General features: G+C 37.1%; 1 protein-coding gene across 2 annotated transcripts in view; it reads right to left on the minus strand.

Moving 5' to 3' along the window:
* The window catches only part of ACE2 (angiotensin converting enzyme 2), a gene marked incomplete at its 5' end in the record, with an annotated part of 45,774 nt that overhangs the window by 17,154 nt on the left and 7,571 nt on the right, over positions 1 to 21,049 (minus strand). For both annotated transcript variants that reach the window (XM_081277650.1, XM_081277649.1), the window contains 7 exons: positions 2,299 to 2,468; positions 6,593 to 6,690; positions 9,226 to 9,331; positions 11,261 to 11,373; positions 13,720 to 13,863; positions 14,294 to 14,387; positions 16,964 to 17,122. In XM_081277650.1, coding sequence (XP_081133776.1) covers positions 2,299 to 2,468; positions 6,593 to 6,690; positions 9,226 to 9,331; positions 11,261 to 11,373; positions 13,720 to 13,863; positions 14,294 to 14,387; positions 16,964 to 17,122 — 884 coding nt within the window. The remainder of the gene's footprint in view (positions 1 to 2,298; positions 2,469 to 6,592; positions 6,691 to 9,225; positions 9,332 to 11,260; positions 11,374 to 13,719; positions 13,864 to 14,293; positions 14,388 to 16,963; positions 17,123 to 21,049) is intronic.

Here is a 21,049-nt window from a genome sequence, read left to right on the forward strand (position 1 = left end):
CTGGAAGCTGAGGCAGGAGGATCATAGTTCAAAAGCCAGCGTCAGCAACTTAGTGAGGAACTAAGCAACTTAGCAAACCCTGTCTCCAAATAAAATATTTTAAAAGGGCTGAGGATGTGGTTCTGTGGTTAAGAGCCCCTGAGTTCAATCCCAGGTTCCCTCCCTTCAAAATGACATCGGACTCACTAATTAATGTCTTACTCAGATTTTTAAAGTTTACTATAATGATTTTCTCCATGACTTCTCATTCCTCCTACTCTTGAGATGACTGTATCAGTCCATACCTGCAAGGTACTGGTTCTCAACTTGAGTGTGTTTGAGAATCCCTTGAAGATTTGTTTAAACTCAAAGTACTAAGCCCCACCCTGGAGTTTCTTCAGTAATTCCAGGATACAGCCTGAGAATTTGCATTTCTAGCACATTCCCAAGTGAAGCAGATACTGCTAATCCAGGGAACATACTTTGAGAACCATCAGGCTAGGTTATTCTATGGTAACAGGAACAAACAAAACTAAAACAATAAAAAATAAAAGACAACTGGTAAGTACTGTAATGGTGCTGTGACCCCATGAAATAAGGACTGCATTTGGCAATTAGGTTGTGGTTCTTTTCAACTTGACAAAAGCATTTTCATTCAGGTAGGTGTAGGGGTCATATTTCAGTAGATTTCTAAATTAATTTTCCAACTACTCTGATCATGTCACACTACCCCCATAAATACCCTTTAAGGACTCTTCAATACTCAAGAATTAACTCGGCCTCCTTTATACACCCAATATTATTCCAATCTGCTGTTTTGACTTGTTTTAACAATTATAATAGCTCTTATATATTTATTGTCTATTGTAGGTAAGATTCTGTGCTAGGAAACTTACATGTATTTTCTCACTTTTAAGCCTCCCTCTAGTATTGGGGTTGGTATTCCATAGCCTGTTGCCTGTTTTTATAAATCAAATTTAACTGGAACTCAGTCATGACCATTTGTTTATGGATAGCCTGTGGCTGCTTTCATGCCACAAAGGCCGAGTTGAGTAGTTACAATAGAGACTTTCAAAGCCTACACTCTTTACTATCTGGCCCTCTTCAGGAAAGGACTGCCAGTTCCTACTCCAGTGAGCACTGGTAGGCCTGGGCCCTTCCCAGGTCTGCTCTACTAGATAGATTACCTTTCCCCAGCTGTCTGAGTCAGTGTTAATAAGGGCCCAAAATGGCTTTCTTCTTCACTGGTTTGGCTAAATGAGAGATGCCTCAACCAGGAGGTTATGTCTTCCCACACTTGGGGCAGACTACAGCCAAAGACTGACTAATAGAGGGTACAAGTGGCCAGCTTCCTTGTCTTCAGGCATGACCAATGTTAGTTCAAATTAGGCTCTGAAGAGGTTCATAGGATCAGGCTTAGGCCAAGTCTCCACCACAGATCTTATTCTTTCTTCCTTCCTTCCCCTGTTCCAGCCTGTTTCCCTTGCTCCCCTTTGCCTGGGTGCACTTGTATAAGAATCTTCATTGCAAGCTGGTAAACCCAGCCTAAGACACTCACAACCAGCAAACTTGGATTACTATTCTGCTTCATAGATAAAGAGATTGAAACCTAAGAAGGTTAAATTCCTTGTCCAAGGTTACCTAGTCATTAAATGTGACACACCTTGGATTCCAAAGCCTGTGCTCATCCTGCCACATCACAGACTCCCCTTCACATATTTGCTATTCTTGCCTAACTTGTTGACCCTGGTAATACTCCGGGTCCTGCCTCTCTGCATCTAATCCTGCTGATCTCCTCCCAATTGTCCAAAGCCTTCTTGCTTTCCAGACCCAATTCCAATGCTGCCCACAAAGCCCTCTTTGATCTTCTGTCCTATTCCAGGTGTGGCAAGTTCTCTCCCAGTTCCCCATAAAGCATTCCCTCTGTCCCTCTAAGGACACGTAGCACTTTCTCCTTTTTATCCTAGCTTGTTATTCACTCATCCTATTTCAAAAGCAAAACACAGAGGGAAAGATCAATATCTGATTGACATCTCCTCTCCATAAATCTTAGCACAAAACTTCTCTAATGGGGGCACCACCATCCTCATGACCATGCAACTCTAATAGGGGTATAATATTTCAAATGAGGCAGATCATCTAAAGTTCAAGTTAGCACCTGCTGGTAATCTTCAAAACCCAGATGTGCTCTCATGGACTCCCGATCTTAGTTCAAAGAGTTATTTAAAAGTATTTTCTGTGCTCAGAAAAGCAAAGAAGGAATCTCTGCCTTCATCATTTTCCATTTAGTATCTGGGCTATAAGTATTAATCCAACTACCTGAAGTCACCCTTCTGTAGATCCCAAGCTGTAGGGTGGCAGACCACTTTCCGGCCATCTGTTGGCTCAGTTAACATGGAGTTTTCCCAGAATCCTTGAGTCATATTAGGAAGGCCAACAGATACAAAGAACTTCTCAGCCTCTTTGAAGATCCTCACCGCATTCCAGTTCTAAGGGGAAAAAAAGAACAGTATTTAATTTCAGCATTAAAAGAACAGCATTAGGCTGGGAATGTGGCTCAGGCGGTAGCGCACTCGTCTGGCATGCGTGCGGCCCGGGTTCGATCCTTAGCACCACATAGCAACAAAGATGTTGTGTCCGCCGAGAACTAAAAAAAAAAAAAATATATTAAAAATTCTCTCTCTCTCCTCTCTCTCTCTCTTTAAAAAAAAAAAAAAAAAGAACAGCATCCTTTCTGTTAGATATGTACATTGACAATCATCTTTCTAAAAGGAAGTTTGGCAACATGTATGAACAGCTTCCAGAATGGCTATACCCTGTTTCAGTAATTATGTCTCTCGAGAACTAACTTTGGAAATTAGATCAAAGAATTTACATTGCACTTATTTTTGCGGGGGTGGGTACTAGGGATTGATCTCAGGGGCATTGGACTACTGAGCCACATACCTAACCCCTATTTTGAAGACAGGGTCTCACTGAGTTGCTTAGTGCCTAGCTTTTGCTGAGGCTGGCTTTGAACTCGCAATCCTCCTGCCTCAGCCTCCCCAGCTGCTGGGATTACAGGCATGTGCCATCACACTCAGCTGAGTGTATTTTTAATAGGGAAAAAAGTGGAAACAACCATCAAAATGTTTTGGAACTGCAGAGAGAGAGCCATAGACATCTGCCACAAAGCAAACTCTTCTTGAGATTAATGTCCCAGGAGATGACCAAGTCTTAGCTTAGGAGATAAGGCCCACATCAGGCAGGCTAAGTGGGTAACTGACAACCAGCTCATAAATCATTTTAATAACACAGATAACTTCCTCCAATCTTAAACACATGGTCAAGTTTAGTTTTTCTCCTATGTCAAACCTGGGAATAAGAAACAGAATATAAGACTCTGTTTTTTTTTTTTTTAAATTCACATTTAAAGGCTTAGTATCAGGAAATTGATGAGTATGTCATTCTTTTAAAATTTGAATTAATTCTAACTGATACATAAAAACTACATATTTCTGGGGTTTTATGATGTTTCAACACAAGTATACATTGTATAATGTTCAAATAAAGTTAAATGTATCTGTCTCCTTGAACATCATTTATTTATAGTGAAAATATTAGAAGTCTTTTCCTCTAGCTTTTAAAAATATACAGTACATTATCTTACTTATACTCACTCTACTGTGCTATTGCATGCCAGAACTTCTTACTCCTACCTAACTCTAGCTTAGTTCCCAATACTCTCTCTGGCCTCTGCAAACTACCATTCTACTCTCGTACCTGTCTTTCTGTGCCTGGCTTATTTCACTTAACATAATGATCTTCAATTCCATCCATCTTGTCGCAACTGATAGGAATTCGTTTTTTATGGCTATGTAAGTACTCCACTGTGTATATATACCACATTTTCTTTATCCATCCATCACTTCATAGATATTTAAGTTGCTTCCATTTCTGAGTTCATGAGAATAGTGCTTCAATAACCCAGGGAATGAAGATGTCTCTGACTTCATTTCTTTTTAACATACCCCCAGTAGTGGGATTGCTGGATCATATTTAATTTTTTGAGGAAATGTATTATTTTCCATAATGACTCTACTAATTTGCATTCCAAATAATAGTGTACAAGGGTTCCCTTTGCTTCACATCTTTTCTAGCACTTGTTAGTTTTTTCAATCTTAACCATTATTGTTACAGAAAGGCAATATCTCATTGTGTTTTTTAAAAAAGTTTTTTAGTTGTCAATGGACCTTTAATATTTATTTATTTATATGTGGTGCTGAGAATCAAACTCAGTGCCTCACACATGCTAGGCAAGTACTCTACCACTGAGCCACAACCCCAGCCCCTCACTGTGGTTTTGATTTGCATTTCTGATGATTAGTGATATTGAGCATTTTTTTTCAAATACTGTTGACCATTTAAATGTCTTATTTTTTATTCTTCTTTTGTGTATATCAATTATATAAATTGGTGGGGTTTGTTGTGGTATAGACACATACACATTAAAACACAACTGGAGGGCTGGGGATGTGGCTCAAGTGGTAGCGCGCTCGCCTGGCATGCGTGCGGCCCGGGTTCGATCCTCAGCACCACATACCAACAAAGATGTTGTGTCCGCCAAATACTGAAAAAAAAAAAAAAACCCACAACTGGAGTCAGAATGGTAGCTATCAAGAATACAAACAACAATAAGTGTTGACGAGGATGTGGGGGGAAAGACACACTCATACATTGCTGGTGGGACTGCAAATTGGTGTAACCACTCTGAAAAGCAGTATGGAGATTCCTTGGAAAACTTGGAATGGAACCACCATTTTGACCCAGCTATCCCACTCCTTGGTCTATACTCAAAGGACTTAAAAACAGCATACTATAGGGACACAGCCACATCAATGTTTATAACAGCACAATTTACAATAGCTGAGCTGTGGAACTAAACCAGATGCCCTTCAGTAGATGAATGGATAAAGAAAATGTGATATAAATACACACAATGGAACATTACTCAGCATTAAAAGAGAATAAAATCATGGCATTTGCAGGTAAATGGATGGAGTTGGAGAATATAATGCTAAGTGAAGCAAGCCAATACCCAAATAACAAAGGCTGAATGCTCTCTTTGATAAGAGGATGCTGACTCATAATGGTGATGGTAGGAAACATAGGTGGAATGGAGGAACTTTAGATAGGGCAAAGGGGAGGAAGGGGAAAGGAAGAGGAATGAGGGTAGGAAAGACAGTGGAATGAATTAGACATCATTACTCTAAGTACATGTATGAAGACACAAATGGTGTGACTCTGCTTTGTGTACAATCAGTGACTTGAAAAACTGAGCTTTATATGTGCAATATGAAATGAATTGCATTCTGCGATCATGTGTAACAAATTAGAATAAATAAATTTTTAGAAACCCCACAATTGGATCATGTTATATATGCTCAATATCTTTAGCCATCAGGGAAATGCAAATCAAAACTACATTGATATTCCGTTTCACTCTAGGCAGAATGGCCATTAACAAAATACATAAATAAATAAGTAACAAGTGCTGGAGATAATATGAAAAAAAGGAACCCTATTTACCATGGGTAGAAATGTAAATTAGTACACTCACTCCCTTCCATATCGAAGCTCCTTCAAAAAATAAAAGTAGAACTATCATATGATCCAGCTATACCACTCCTAGATATATATCTGAAGGAAATGAAGTTAGCTTATAGAAGAGATACCTGAATGCCCATAGTTATTGGGGCACTATTTACAACAGCCAACTTATGGAACCAGCCTAGGTGCACACCAACAGGTGAATGGATAAAGAAAACATGGTATGTAACACAATAGCTTATGATTCAGCCATAAAGAAGAATGAAATCATGGCATTTCCAGGAAAATGGGTAGAAATGGAGATCATCATGTTCAGAAAAAAAGCCAGACTTAGGAAGATAAGTACCACTTGTTTTCTCTCATATCCCATATTTTCTCTCATATATGCAAACTAAGGAAAAAAGATGACCTGAAAGTAGAAGAGCAACTATTGGGGAATAGGTAGAGGACCAGGGAGAGAAGGGAGGGGGGAAAGCAAGAGAAGTCACAGGGAGGGTAGACATAATCAAAGCATAGTATATGAATATATGGAAATGTCACAGAGAAACCCATTAATTTGTAAAATTAATGTATGCTAATAACAAAAAGGATGAGTTAAAGGATTGTTGTAATATTTTTAATGATTTTTAAATATGCAAAAATCTTCTAATTATATTCTTGGGCTTTTTATTATTCGTAGAGATGATTGATTACTTAGCAATGACTAACTTTGGAATGAGTGATGTCAGGCAGTTGGTAATTTGTACATCTTACTGCTTAGAAGAAAATTCAAGTCATCTTCATTTTGCATACCTCTCAACAAGGTCAATACCATATCTTTAATTTAAGCTACTTGAGGTCACTGACATTATGAACAACTTTTCCATGAAAATATAGATACATAATAAAATAAGTTTAAACTAGTTTCAATTTTTGAGTTATAAAATTTCACATACAAAAGATAAGAACAGAAAGGATGCCATAAAAAGAAATGAAGTAGAGAATTTAGATCAAAGGAAATGAAGTTAAAGCCTCTTCTTCTTACCTGGTTTATCATTGCATCAGTAACATCTATATTTGGTTTCTCTGGAAAGGGAACTGTCAAAGAGTATAGATTTGTCCAAAATCTACCCCACATATCACCTGTTGTTAAAAAAGAATACATTAATATATGATGACAGCAGAAATATAGAACTGATTTTACATAGTGCATGAGGTTAGATTTGTAAGTAAGCCATATATTATATTAGTTCTAAACAATATAGTTTCTGTGCTTCCCTTTCACTACCAGCTTTTCACTTTTTTCTTTGTCTATTTTAGACTTGCAACATTTCCTTCTTCTACCTCCTCTAAAAGACTAAAATGGCAGGAGACTATGTGGTCAGGCAAAACTTGTTAGGGAATCATCCCAGTTTCCCCTATCTGAAACTATTACTCAAATGCATAATTTATTAAATATATGGAACATTATAGTTACTATAGATTAGAAAGAGATTTTTATAATCTATCATTCATGGGACAAAATACTACAAATTAAACTATCAATAATGCCTGGTATTGGATTAAAATAAGATCATATAAGATCACCATTCAAAAACTTCTTAAGCAGTAACCAAATTTCATTTTTATTACTATAGTGGGTGACTTTTCAAGCTTCCCCAACAATGTGAGGCTGGATTCCAAGGTCAGAGACACTAAAAGGGGAAATGGATCCAGAAAAATGTCATCAATCTAACAGCAAGCAGAATCCTGCCACCAAAGATATGGGGCAACACAACTACATGAAGCGTACTCCAGTGGATTCATCTTTATTTTTATTTTATTTTTAAAAAGAAATTAGTAGAGATAAAAGTTTTAAAGGAAAACTTATTCACCATAGAAATATACATGTGATATCATGATGAATCACATTTCACAGTAAAAGACCCAATAAGCACTATGGGATGGCTTCTAAAACACAAATAAGACTGTCAGTTAAACTGATAGAGTTAGAGTATCTAGAATAAAGATAGTCCTCATACTAATTTTTTTCTACATCAATAAGATCTGATATGAAGTAACTGATTCTGAGCATGCCAATTGAAGAGGGGGATGTACAAAGTATAGCTCATCCAAAGGAGGATGAATATAGAAGTGGAATTTTAAGGAATGGTTGAAAATTTGTGTAGGATATTTAACTTGAAAAAAAGAAAACAGTATTGACGATAACATGACAGCCATTAAAATGTATTGAATACATACTCTTGTGCCAGGTACTATGCTGTGTCTTATATGGTGTTTGTTTACATCTATCTGGAAGGTCATCTTGTAAAATAAGAATTGACATATTCTGGGTAAACTCATAGCATGGAAATAGTAATGATTAACGGAAGGCATTAGAGAACTGTTGATACAATTCCATATAAGTTAGAACTTTCTTATAACTGGTGCCATGTAGCAATAAGTTATTCTACTTTGGAAGGCAGAAAGAGCCCCATCACACCAGATGAATTTAATCAAATATTAAATTACTGAATAATGATTGTCAAGAACATTGTAGAAAAGATTTCTGTATTACTTTAGGGTTAAAATCTCCATGGGTCCTTTGTCCATATTCTCTCCTGCTATGAGATTTCACTGTGGAGGAAAATTAACTTCTAGAAACTTGACTTGACTATAGAAGGGATGTTATGTAGGCCTGGCATGAAATTTTCAAATATTTCTATCTTATTCAGCCTTGGCTCCTTGGGGTGGAGAAGAGGATGGTCACTCTTCTTCATTCATTACTCATATGAGTCCAAACCCAGTACTTTGCATCAAGACTAAATGGTGTTATCTGGAATGAACTCATGAAGCTTTCCAGGACATACCTTAATTGTAGAAAGCCTTTCTCTCACCCCTCCCATTTCTAGCCTAACAAGATTTTCTTTCTCTGACAATATAATACAAAAATCCCAAAGTTCACCTAAAAGCTAATTCAACCAAATTGAATACTGAAAATTATTTTCCTCATTTCTACTCTCATTTTATTTTTTAATTTTTTTTAAAAAATTATTTTTAAAATTGTAGTTGGACACAATACGTTGGTTTTATTTATTTATTTTTATGTGGTGTTGAGGACCGAACCCAGGGCCCCACGTGTGCTAGGCGAGCACTCTCCCACTGAGCCACAATCCCAGCCCCTCCACTCTCATTTTAACCTGGAATTCTTTTCTACTTATCTTAAATAACTCCTTTATCCTTTGGATTATAGCCAACATAATTATTATGTATAAAAATAGTAATGTAAGAAAGAATGATTTAAACTGAACCTTCTGTTAAAGAAAGTGCCTTTAAAATTTGATCTCTATAATGTTCCTACAAGTACAGAATTTTTCAAAACTTTTATGTTGGATCTCACTCCAAAAGACAATTTTGTTTGTAGAAATAAATAACTGAGGGCTGGGGATGTGGCTCAAGCGGTAGCGCGCTCGCCTGGCATGCGTGCGGCCCGGGTTCGATCCTCAGCACCACATACCAACAAAGATGTTGTGTCCGCCGATAACTAAAAAATAAATATTAAAAATTCTCTCTCTCTCTCTCTCTCTCTCTCTCTCTCTCTCTCTCTCTCTCTCCTCTCTCACTCTCTCTTAAAAAAAAAAAAAAAAAAAAGAAAGAAATAACTGACAAAGAACACAAAAGACTCCTGAGGTTTCTTACCAAGCAAATGAGCAGGAAGGCATCCAGTTGGACTGATATAGGAAGGGTAGGTATTCATCAACTTTGCTCTCACATAAGCATGAAGATGTTCATATAATGGTTTAATCTGAAAAGCCCAGGAAGAAAGTTTAAGACCCAGAGTAGCCAAATCAAATTTCCAATACCCAACACTAGAAACAAGAGCTTCTTTATATAAGTAGAATTTCCTAAATGATTTCTTTTTCTCTCCAATATTCCAGAGAGTTTCAAAGCATTCCCTCTTTATAGGTATTGATGATGACTAGCCTTATCACATAAATCAATAAAAACACCTGGAAGAAGGCAGATCTCAGAAAGATAGCAGATACCCAAAAAAATATTTTTTAAAGATGTTATCTACTTCTTTCATTTTTAAATTGAGGTATAATTTACATATCATAAAATTCACCCACTTTAAGTCTACAGCTTCATAAGTTTTAATAAATTAAAACTGCTGAGAAACCATTACCACCATCCAGTTTTGTAATACTTCCATTCCCCCCAAATTTCCTTGTGCCTATTAGCAGCCAATCTCATTCTCATCTCCAGATCCCAGTAATCATGGAAATTATTCAGTCTCTATACTTCTGCCTATTTTGGAAATTTTATATAGACAAAATCATATGTGATCTTTTGTGTCTGGCTCCCTTTGCAGAGAACGATGTTTAGGTTCATTCATATCGTTGCGTGTATCAATAGTTCTTTCCATTTTATTACTAAGTAGTATTGCATAGTGTGAAAATATTAGAGTCAGTCTATCCATTCACCAGTTAAACATGACTTGCTTATTTCCGGTTTGGTGCTATTAGGACTAATGCTGCCATGAACATTTGTGTATGTCTTTCTTGGATATGTGTATTTCATTTATCTCATACAGACAGCTAAGATTGGAATATCTAAGTATTATGGTAAGTGTACATATAACTTTTTAAGAAATTGTCAAACTGTTTTCCAAAGTGACTACCATTTTACATTTCTGCTAGTAGTCTCCACTGGTATTGTCAATCTTTTATTGTCATAGCCATTCTGGTGAATGTACAGTAGATTTTCATCATGATTCTAGTTTGCATTTACCCAATAACTTCTTACTCACTTTAGTCACTTGTGCAATTTTTTTGGGGGGGATTATTTATTTTATTTTTGGTACCAGGGATTGAACTCAGGGGCACTCGACCACTGAGCCACGACCCCAGACCTATTTTGTATTTTATTTAGAGACAGGATCTCACTGAGACCCTCTTTTGCTGAGGCTGGCTTGAACTTACGATCCTCCTGCCTCAGCCTACGGAGTGGCTGGTATTACAAGCATGCACCACCATGTCTGGCTTACTTCCATTTTTGACAGTTCTGCCCAACTATGGTTGTGACAATAGATTCACATCAGAAGTTTGAAGGTATAGAGATAAAGGGGAGGCATGGGAGGTCAAAATGAAAGAGGGGCATAGTGAGAAGTGTCCATAGGACACTTCTACTTACAGTACTCTCTTCCCTATAAAAACTTCTTTAGTCAAGGGGAGGGAAAGGAGAAATACTAGGGAATGATATTGGTCAAATTATATTGTTATATTGTGTGCATATACAAATATGTAACAACAAATCCCACCATTATATACAGCTATAATATACTAATAAAATATGGGAAAAACTACCTTAGTCAAAGGCTAATGAAATAATAGTATCAATTGTTCCTCAGAAAGGAGAAAACCTTGTGGTTCTACTAATAAAGGAAGACATTGCCAGCCACAAATAGCTCACGAAAGCCATTCTTTATAATCTAAAAGATTATTCCTTCTTAGAATCTGTCTATTGGCAACTACTAATCAGTGAGTGAAAGGAGGAGTTAAGCAGAGCAACTCTGATCATGTGTAGGGGCTGCCCTATTATTCAAAAATCTTTTCAAGCTCTAATATTCCATAATTCTAGTCGGCCTGGGAATGGCTGCCCAGTATGTTAAAAACAACCCAGAATGCCTTTGGAGATTTTCCCTGCTTCCAGTGTGCTCAGGTTCCTCAGTTACCTCTGCAAATGTGCGTTCCACATCTTCAATCAACTGGTTGCGGTTATAGCCATAACCATCTGCTCCCTCTGCTTCATAATCTCCTCTCCAATAATCCCCATAGTCTTCATAATCTGGTTTTCAAAAGCAAAACAAGAGAACATAAGTGAAAGAAAAGAGAGAAAATGGAGTTTGCAAAGATTAGCTTGCGAGGAAGTTAAAAGAAATTTAAAGGTTTATCACATTTTTATTGTCCTTCCAAACATCACCTCAAAGGAATATAAATGAATAACAACATTAGCTAATTCTGTTAAGCACTTGTTCTGTGTCAGGAGTTTAAATGTATTATCTTATTAATAAACACAAAACTATAGGAGATTGTCATTATTAGAGCCCTCACTACACAAATGAACAGCCTGTGCTTACTTCTGAAATAAATTGTATTGTGTATATTTAAGGTATACACATGATGTTATGAGACACAGACACATACTAAAATGTTTATGATAGTGAAACAAATTAATATATCCATCATGTTGCATCTTTCCTCCCATAGCAAGAGCAGCTATAATCTACTCATTTAGCAAAAATTCTGAATATAGGAAACTACATTAACTGCAGTCCTCATGTACATTAGATCTCTAGACTCATTGTAACCTGCTACTTAGTATCCTTTGACTTACATATCCCCATTTCCTCCTATCCCATCCCTAGTAGCCATGATTTTATTGTCTTTCTCTGTATATTTGACCTTTTTAAAAAAAGTTTTTTTTGGTTCCACACATAAGTGAAACCATGCAGTATTTTTCTTCTTCTGTCAAGTTTATTTCATTTAGCATAACGTTCTCCAGGTCCATCCATGTTGTAGCAAATGGTAGAGTTTCCCCTTTTTTAAAGCTGAATAACATTCTATTATACATTTGTTCCACAGTTTCTTATCCATTTGTCTGTTAATTGGTACCTCTGTTGTTCCCATTTCTTGACTATTATAAATAATGTACAATGAACATGGGAGTGCAGATATCTGTTTGAGGTGGTGATTTCATTTCCTCTAAGTATATATGAAGAAGAGGGATTGCTAGGTCACATACAGTAGTTCTTTTTAAATTTTCTTTAGGAACCTTCACACTGTTTTCTATAATGGCTACACCAATCTACATTGTCACCAACAGCCTATGCTTAGAGCAATTAAACCACTAGGCCAAGGTCATATAGCTGGCAAGGGACAGAAACACACTTCTACTTTCCCAGCCCTGGGTCTTTACTCCATATGTCAGTTTATATTATTAGCTTTAAAACATATGATTGAATCTCTAAATCTTTTTATTTTCATTTTATTCAGGACCTTAGATTTTCAGATATGATATAACCCATCTTAGACACTGTAACAGTGGGCCTGTGTTTGTTTGCAAATTATATGTATACATAGCACATCTCTCTGTGCTTCATTTAGTATCTAACCATCAGGAAAAACAAGCTCGTATTAGGGTATTAGCTGATAAAGTTTGCAAATGTATTTTAATCATTTTTATTTTTACACACACATTGGCAATGGATGATCAGGAAGATGAGGAAAGAAATAATTTGGATAGAAGGATATGCATGATATTATAATAAAATTGATGATAAGCTACTGTCTTCAGTTTGACTAAGGCTGTGGAAGAAACTAATAACAATAAATGAAAAAAATTCTTACTCAACCCCAGAGGGCAGTGAATTATGAAAGTTATTCATAACACCATGACTTCAGCTCATTATAAAGGTAGAAGAATAAGTTATGAGATATGGAAATTCTTTCCCAAGTTAATACTTTTATGACTACTTGATTCAAGTTATAATTACAATGGAAAAAAAAAATAAAGGGTTTCCAGCTTAACCTGATTTTTTGTTTCTTTCTGAGCCATCACCCAGAGGTAGATATGTAAATGAGTTTCTAAAATTTTTTTTTAGTTGTAGATGGACACAATGCCTTTATTTTATTTTATTTACTTTTATGTGGTGCTGAGAATCGAACCTAGTGCCTCACACGTGTTCAGCAAGCACTCTACCACTGAGCAACAACCCCAGTCCCTGTAAATGAGTTTTGAAAATGAACTATGGCCAGATGAGGGTTTATATAATGTCACTGTCTCTAATTCTGTCTAAGAAATAGGATACTAACTCAATCCCCTGATTTCCTCCTTCAGTCCCCTTGGGGGACTGAGACTTCCTTGGATAACTTATAATTAATAATTTCTGGACAATTAATTCCTTTGAGATCTTGTAGTTGAATCTCATTCCTGAGCTGTTTAAACCTTAGAGTTTCAATGCACCTTTTTATATGCCCCAGTAGTTTCCTGTTGAAACAGGTAACATGAATTGTTTAGCAAATGATTATTAATTTAGAGACATCTTAATATCAAAGGTCAGGCTTAATAATGAATGAGAAATAATCCCATGGTCCCAGAGATCTCTAGGAACTCTAAGTCCAATAAACTTACTGTTTGCTCTTGCCATCTCATTTTTCAGGACCACGTACTCTTCATATAATGGCCTCAGCTGCTTGCCAACCTTAGACCTCCAACCTTCCCAAGCCCAGAGCCTCTCATTGTAGTCAGTGCTGTTTGCCATTATTCCATCCAAACCTGTTATCCCAAAGCCCCAAAGGAAAATAAACATGCATTTGTAAAAAATTTTTTTGTAAACAATTATATGAATTTTAAAGAATTAAAAGTAAAGTTGGCAGACATCAAGGTCAAGGTCATAAAGTTATTAAATGAAATCTTGTGATTAATTCACTTCCTTGCCCTTACTATAGATCCAAATTGTGTTTACAGAGAAAAATAAACCAGTGCAATAATTTACTTGACAAATTACTTGAAGGTGATAGAATTTATAATGAGATTTTTTGAAGTTAAAAGAGCATCTATGCTGAAACACAAATTTGTAATCTTATCATCTTTCAGTTGCCCATCTGAAAAGTGAAATGTCATAATCTAAAGTCAATCTCATTTTTGAAATTTGGAATTAAAAAAAAGTAAATTTCACAATCAGTACTCAAAATTAATAGCCTACCTGGCTCAAGTAGTAGGCACTCCTGAGGTTTTTTCGGGTTACACACTTTTCCAGTACTGTAGATGGTGCTCATCGTATTTAGAATTGTGTTCAACTGCAAATTAAAGATAATAAATAATATTGGAAACGGAAAATGTGCTAAAGAGAATGCTAACTTAAAGATATCCTTTTGGTCATGTGGCTTTTTTTAATATTTACTTTTTGGTTGTAGATGGACACAATACCTTTATTTTATCTACTTATTTTTATGCGGTGCTGAGGATTGAACCTAGGGTCTCACACATGCTAGGTGAGTGCTCTACCACTGAGCCACAACCCCAGCCCCCTAATGTGGCTTTTTGATCCCTCAGAATGCAGCGATTCACTTCTTTTCCATATTTCTTCCTGTATGTAAGGGAGAAATACATTTAATTTTCCCCACTGTCAACTAGCACGTAGCCTTATAAACACATAATAAATGTATGTGGAGTAATTGAAATGAACATATCTACCAGAATTCCAACAATGTTTCTCAATTACTTATAGGAAAATATGTGCATTTTTTCTTTTATTCAGCATTTATTGAGTCTCTACTATGTCCTACACTTTGACAATTCTGAAATAAACAAGTCACAGGCCCTCAAAGACCCCAGAGTCATGAGACAGTGAGGCAGCCATGAAATCAATAACTACATAACAGAATGACAAGTGTTATAATAACTGTCACCAAAAAGTGATGTGGCAGTATTGACGAGAGGGTAGAATAGGGATGTATAGCCTGGAGACTCACAAACGACTTCAAAGAGGATAAGACATTAGAGCTGTGTCACACAGAAGTAGGAGTTAGTCTGGTACAGAAGGGAGGAGGCTGGAAATGATAATGCATTTTCAAGGAGTGGCAAGATGTTGAATAAAAGTGGAGCACTGATGTTCACTGGGGAAAATGGAGGAGATGAGAAAGGCAGAGGTAAGCAGGGGCCAGATCATGAGGGACCATGTATGCCATAGTGAAAAATTCAAACTTTGTTCTGTAGGTCAAGGAAAGTGATGATAATTATGTGAAGAAAGGCGTGCTATGCAAAGCATGCCTCTGGGTCAGTGCAAGGCAGCAAAAGATCTTTTCCATGCTGTGGTAGGCACAGGAATTGTGAGAGTACATGTTTATAAGCTTTAAATGATTTGAAATTTCCATGGTATCTAAGTATGTAATTAATGAACTTAATCAAATATTGATTTGCTGTGGATTGGAAATAAAGGAAGAAAGGGAAGTGATGGGTGGGACTGGGGAAGGAGGGAGGAAGGGAATATATGATTTAAGAAGCACTGTATTAAAGGTCCTGTTTCCCCTTTTTCTAGTTCCCTCTTCCATCATTTTTCTACTCTGCTACAGAGTCATTATCCTAAAACATTAACTAGATACCATGCTTGAAACTTCCACAAATCCCATAGTCCAAGACAATAAACCTAGATTCTTTCCCTTGGCACAAAACTCCTCAGAGTCTCTTTCTCTATCTGCTTCCTTAATCTCCCTTCCTTCTCTTCACTGAACACATGCATCCTGGAGTCTCCCTCCTTCCCAGACACTTCAAGCTCTTACTTGCATTTAAGCAGTTTTCAATTCTGGCTACCTATTAAAATTATTTGGGGAATCTTTTAAAAATAGAATGTCCAGGTCCTATCCAGGCTAGACTATGCTGCCTAAATTAAAAGGCCAAGATTTCTCATGGTGTCCTTGTGAAAACAATGGAGAAACATGGAATGGATAAGATAAAGAGGATTGATAACTTGTGGGATAATTGGATCCAAAGAATGCAGAATAATAAATATCAACTTGTAGAAATAAATACCATATGGCTTTATCTTTGTCCTTATCATGCATTTTTATTTTTATAAAAATGTCCTCGTTCCAAAGGACAAGTAACTGAGAAAGACGACTTTGATGTTAAATAACTAAATATTTTAGATAAAAATATTTCAGTAGGTTATAACAGGGGTCTGCAAACTATGGTCTGCAGACCAAGTCCTGTCTGTTGCTTGTTTTTGTTAGGTTTTGTTGGAATACAGCCACATCCATTCATTTATGTATTAGCTATGGCTGACTTCCTGCTACAATGGCAGAACTGACTAGTTGTGACACCAACAATATGGCCTGCAAAACCTAAAATAGTTATTATTTGTTCCTTTACAGAAAAAACTTTGTCAATTCCTGGGCTAGAGGAATGGAATGAGGGATGTTATTTTAACAGGGGTGAATATAGGCTTTCTTGAATTTGGACAAACTATCTAAGAAAACAAAATTTTAGAGTGCCATTTGAAAGCAACATTGGTGGAAGAGATTTGGAGACTCCATTGACAGTGAGGTTGACATGAGCCAACCATGGCATTTGGCTATCAAAAACCAAAACAATCTAATATAGTCCTTGACTGTCTTAGTTGGTGTAGATCACGGGGTGCAGAGTGACACATTCCTACTCACTTCTTTCCATATCAGAACCCAGTGTCTTCTTTCACCCTCCAAGAAATGCCAGTTTGTATAATAAATTACAGTCACTTGACCGAGGTACAAATCTCTTTCTAATGTCAGCATTACTATCTTTGCAGATGAAGGAAGCATCCATGGGTGACATTAATGTTAATATTTCCCAAACATTTCAACTCTTGGGGGCAGTACTGAAATGTTCCAAAACATACCTGTTCCCTCTTATTGGCGGAGAGCGCTGAAGACCCACTCTGCTGAAGGGCCTGCAATTGACGCTTGAGTGTGAAATTTTGAATTTCTTGTAGTGGATAAGCTTTAGCAAGCTTTGACTGCTCTTCATAAAAGGCAGACCATTTGGCCTCAGCCTCATTCTGAAATGGCAAAAAATAAAAAATAAAATAAAATTGAAGTTGGAAGAGCACAGATTAAATAGATAAAGCAGAAGATACAGTCCAGAGAACATCTGGTGAAACATATACTATTTCCTGAGTGGCTTAGTCCTCTACTTTGCTGAAGGTCAAGATCAGGTTAAGGGTGACCAGGCCACTCTTGGTCACTCTCTCTTTCTGGCCCAGTGCCTAGTATTCCCAAGGGTCCTGTCCCCAGAACTGGAAGTAAATTCTCACAGATAATTCACACTGTGAGGCCCTGGAATTTATGGCCTTAGTTCAGTGACTGGGTGAGTTGGCTAAGGATTCAAGGATGAATGCTCTTAAAGGAGAACTGAGTAGAACGCAGAGCGGACATAGTGGGAATATAGTCTCTCATGACCATGGGAACCAAGAGGAATGAATGAGAACCAGATCACAGTAAGCTCCTAGGTGTTATGACATAGCACAGAGATTCTGAACTTAAGTTGTGATCCCAAAAGAAGGCTTCATAGGATGTGGCTATTTGGTAGCCATGGAAACTTTCTACCAGCAAAAGAAATCAATAAGCAGGATGCCAGGACACACTTGCCCCCCACCCCCAATCCATCTTGAATATCAGTAGGAAAGTGGACTTCTCTAGCAGTCTTCTCCCTCCAAAATAAATTCATTTCCATGTATCAAAGATTAAAATGAGCAACTACTTTGTATATCATACTTTCCTAGACCATACAAAAGAGTAGCATATGAAGTAGGTAAGAACTTCATCCCTGGAGTCAGACACCTCTGACTAGCTATATGACCTTGGACAAATTACTTAGCATCTCCAAGCCGGTTGCCTTATCTGCAAAATAAGAGTAATAATAGGACTTCTATCAAAGGGTTGATGGAAAGATTAGAAGAATTAATAATTAATAAAATGATTACCAGAATGCCTGACACATCCTAAATATTTAATAAATGTTATTTTATTATTTACAGAGAAAAAAAATCCTTGCTCTCAAGTTGCTTTAATTTTATCAGATGGATAAACATCATGAATGTTTCATTTATGAAACATGAGTATATAATACTGAATAAACTATGAGTGGCCCAATTTGAGTTATAAGAAACAAAAAATTCATGTGGGTGATCAGACTTGGCCAAGCCTTCATAGAGGAGGTAGAATGTAAGACAAACCTTAAAGTATGTATGAGTTGGATGAGTGTAGAATCCTCTGCAAATCATTTACCTCATTTGAGCTTTTATTTAATTTTTTGGTACCAGGAACTGAACCCAGGAGGCACTTAACCACTGAGCCACATCCCCAGCCCTTTTATTCTGAGACAGGGTCTCTCTAAGTTACATAGGGCCATGTTAAGTTGCTGAGGCTGGCTTTGAATTTGCCATCCTCCTGCCTCAACCTCCCGAGTCACTAGGATTACAGGCATGCACCACTGTGCCTGGCTTCATTTAAGATTTTAACAACTGTGAGATAAAAAAACCACTGTGTCTCCATTAGGCTTAGAGAAATAGTGGAACTGGCAATCAATTACCAGCATTCAATCCTGCATGTGGCAGACAGATGGCTCCCATGATCCCTCCCTCTGGTGGGCATACCCTTTTCTTAAGAACAGACCTGTGACTTTCTTCTAGCCATCTGTGTACAGCAAGGTGACAGGATATACATATTTGTATCACAAAAGATTAAAAATTTTATCTTGCTAGAAGTCTCCTTTGTTGACTTTGATGCAGCAAGAAGCCATAATACAAGTTATCTTATGGAAAGGGCCACATGGGAAGGAATCCAAGATGGCCTCTGACTAACATCCTGCAATAAACCAAGAACCTTAGTTCAGCAGCATACAAAGATCTGAATGTTAACATCAACCACACTGGCTTGGAAGTAGGTCTCTCTCACCTCAAGCCTCAGATGAGACCCCAACTCTAGCTGCCACCTTGAATGTGACTTATGAGAATTAGAAATAGAAGATCCAGCTAAACTGTGCCTGGACTCCTCACCCACAGAAACTGTGGGAGAATACATGTGGGTTATTTTAAGCCACTAACCTTGTGGTAACTTTTAATATAATAGGTAACTAGTACAGATCCCACAGGCAGAAGAACTACAGGCATGATTGCACTTTCCAGGCCAAGGAATTTTACTTTTATCCTGTGAGTATCAAGCAGTCACTGAGAAGCTTTAAACAGGAATGTGACATGATGAGAATTGTACACAACAGTCACAATAATGGACCAAACAAGAGATGAAGAAAAATAGTGGCAGTGAAAATAGAAAAATTTTTTTTTCTTTATTGAATACCCACAACCCCTCAGGAACTGCTTCTCAGTTAATCTTCACATGTGACAACTTTTTGAAGAAGTTGTCATCATCCCCATTTTTAAAATGAGGGAAATGAGATAGAGCAGGTAAGCAACCTTTCTTAGGTCACACAGCTAGTAATTGAAAGAACCGGGGCACCAACCCAGGTGTATTTACTTCCAAAGCTAATGCTCTGAACCACTGTCTTAGGGATTGTATTTGACACATTCTAGTTTTCTCTCTAACATGCAGGAGTGGGAGGGAGTGAACTGTGGAAAGAGGAATTTGGTCTACAGATAACTGTCTTATCAATCCCTACCTTTCTTCATCCAGTCCAGGATAATTTTTTCTTATGTAAAATTTCTGGTAAAACTTTGATGGCAAATTATAATGTTATTGCTGATCATTTTTGAAAACCACTAACAACTACCCCAAATGCTTCAGTCTTACAGCATTTTTAATTTTATTGCATGTGGGAACTTTTAGGCTATCTGATTTGATTTGATTTGTCACTACTATTTTACAAGTGTTATACTTTATATCACCAAACAGTTACTTCACATTGCCTTGCATTTTGGTCTCTGAGGATATACTGTTCCTTCCCAAGCTATTCTATTTAATATTACTTACAACTTATTTCATATCCTCACATTAAGGCTCTTGAGCCTAAATAAAACAGATTGGCTGGAATACAGAGAATGAAAGTCAGTTCATACATACTATTCAGATTGTTTAGATAATGGTCAACAGCTACATGTAGTTTTTGGACCTGAATAATGGGTAAAATGAAACATAGTACACTAGTCTACATAAATCCAGGGCTTGAGAGAAACTAGTACAGATAACATATGTGACATTCCACACTTGAGAGAAACTAGTACAGATAAAATAGGTGACATTCCACACTATCTCTGTGGAAGGCAGGAGAGAAGCAACTAAAAGAGGAAAATTTTCCATAGCCATACATGAGCATGTGGGAACAAGACACACATTGTTCATCTAGTACCTTGAAGCATAACAAGCTTGGAAGAAAACCTTGAGTTCCATATTCTGGCCCAGTTTCTAGATATGGCTCTCAAAGCCACATCAGGTTCAAATATGAAGCTGCCCAGGTTACATTTTAAGTATACCCCTCCCCCAAACTGGCATTAAAAAATAACCCTTCTTTTTTAAAAAATATTTTTAGTTGTAGATGGACACAATACCTTATTTTATTTATTTATTTTTATGTGCTGCCAAGGATGAAACCCAGTACCTCACAAGTGCTCTACCACTGAGCTACAACTGGCTTTTTTTGTGTACTGGGAATTGAACTCAGGGATACTTAACCACTGAGCCACATCCCCAGCCTTATTTTGTACTTTATTTAGAGACAGGGTCTCACTGAGTTGCTTAGTGCCTTGCTAAGTTGCTGAGGCTGGCTTTGAACTCGCAATCCTCCTGCCTCGGCCTCCTGAACTGCTGGATTACAGGTGTGCACCACAGGGCCTGGCTCCAAACTGGCATATTTTTAAAAACACTTATTTAACAGTAATATAACTTATATGAATATGAATTCCACCACTCTACCTCAGGATTCAAAATATATATTTTTTGGTATTTTACATGAGAGTTTTAATAGTTGAAAA

The sequence above is a fragment of the Spermophilus citellus genome, assembly GCF_964194105.1.
Source record: "Spermophilus citellus genome assembly, chromosome: X".
NCBI lineage: Eukaryota > Metazoa > Chordata > Mammalia > Rodentia > Sciuridae > Spermophilus > Spermophilus citellus.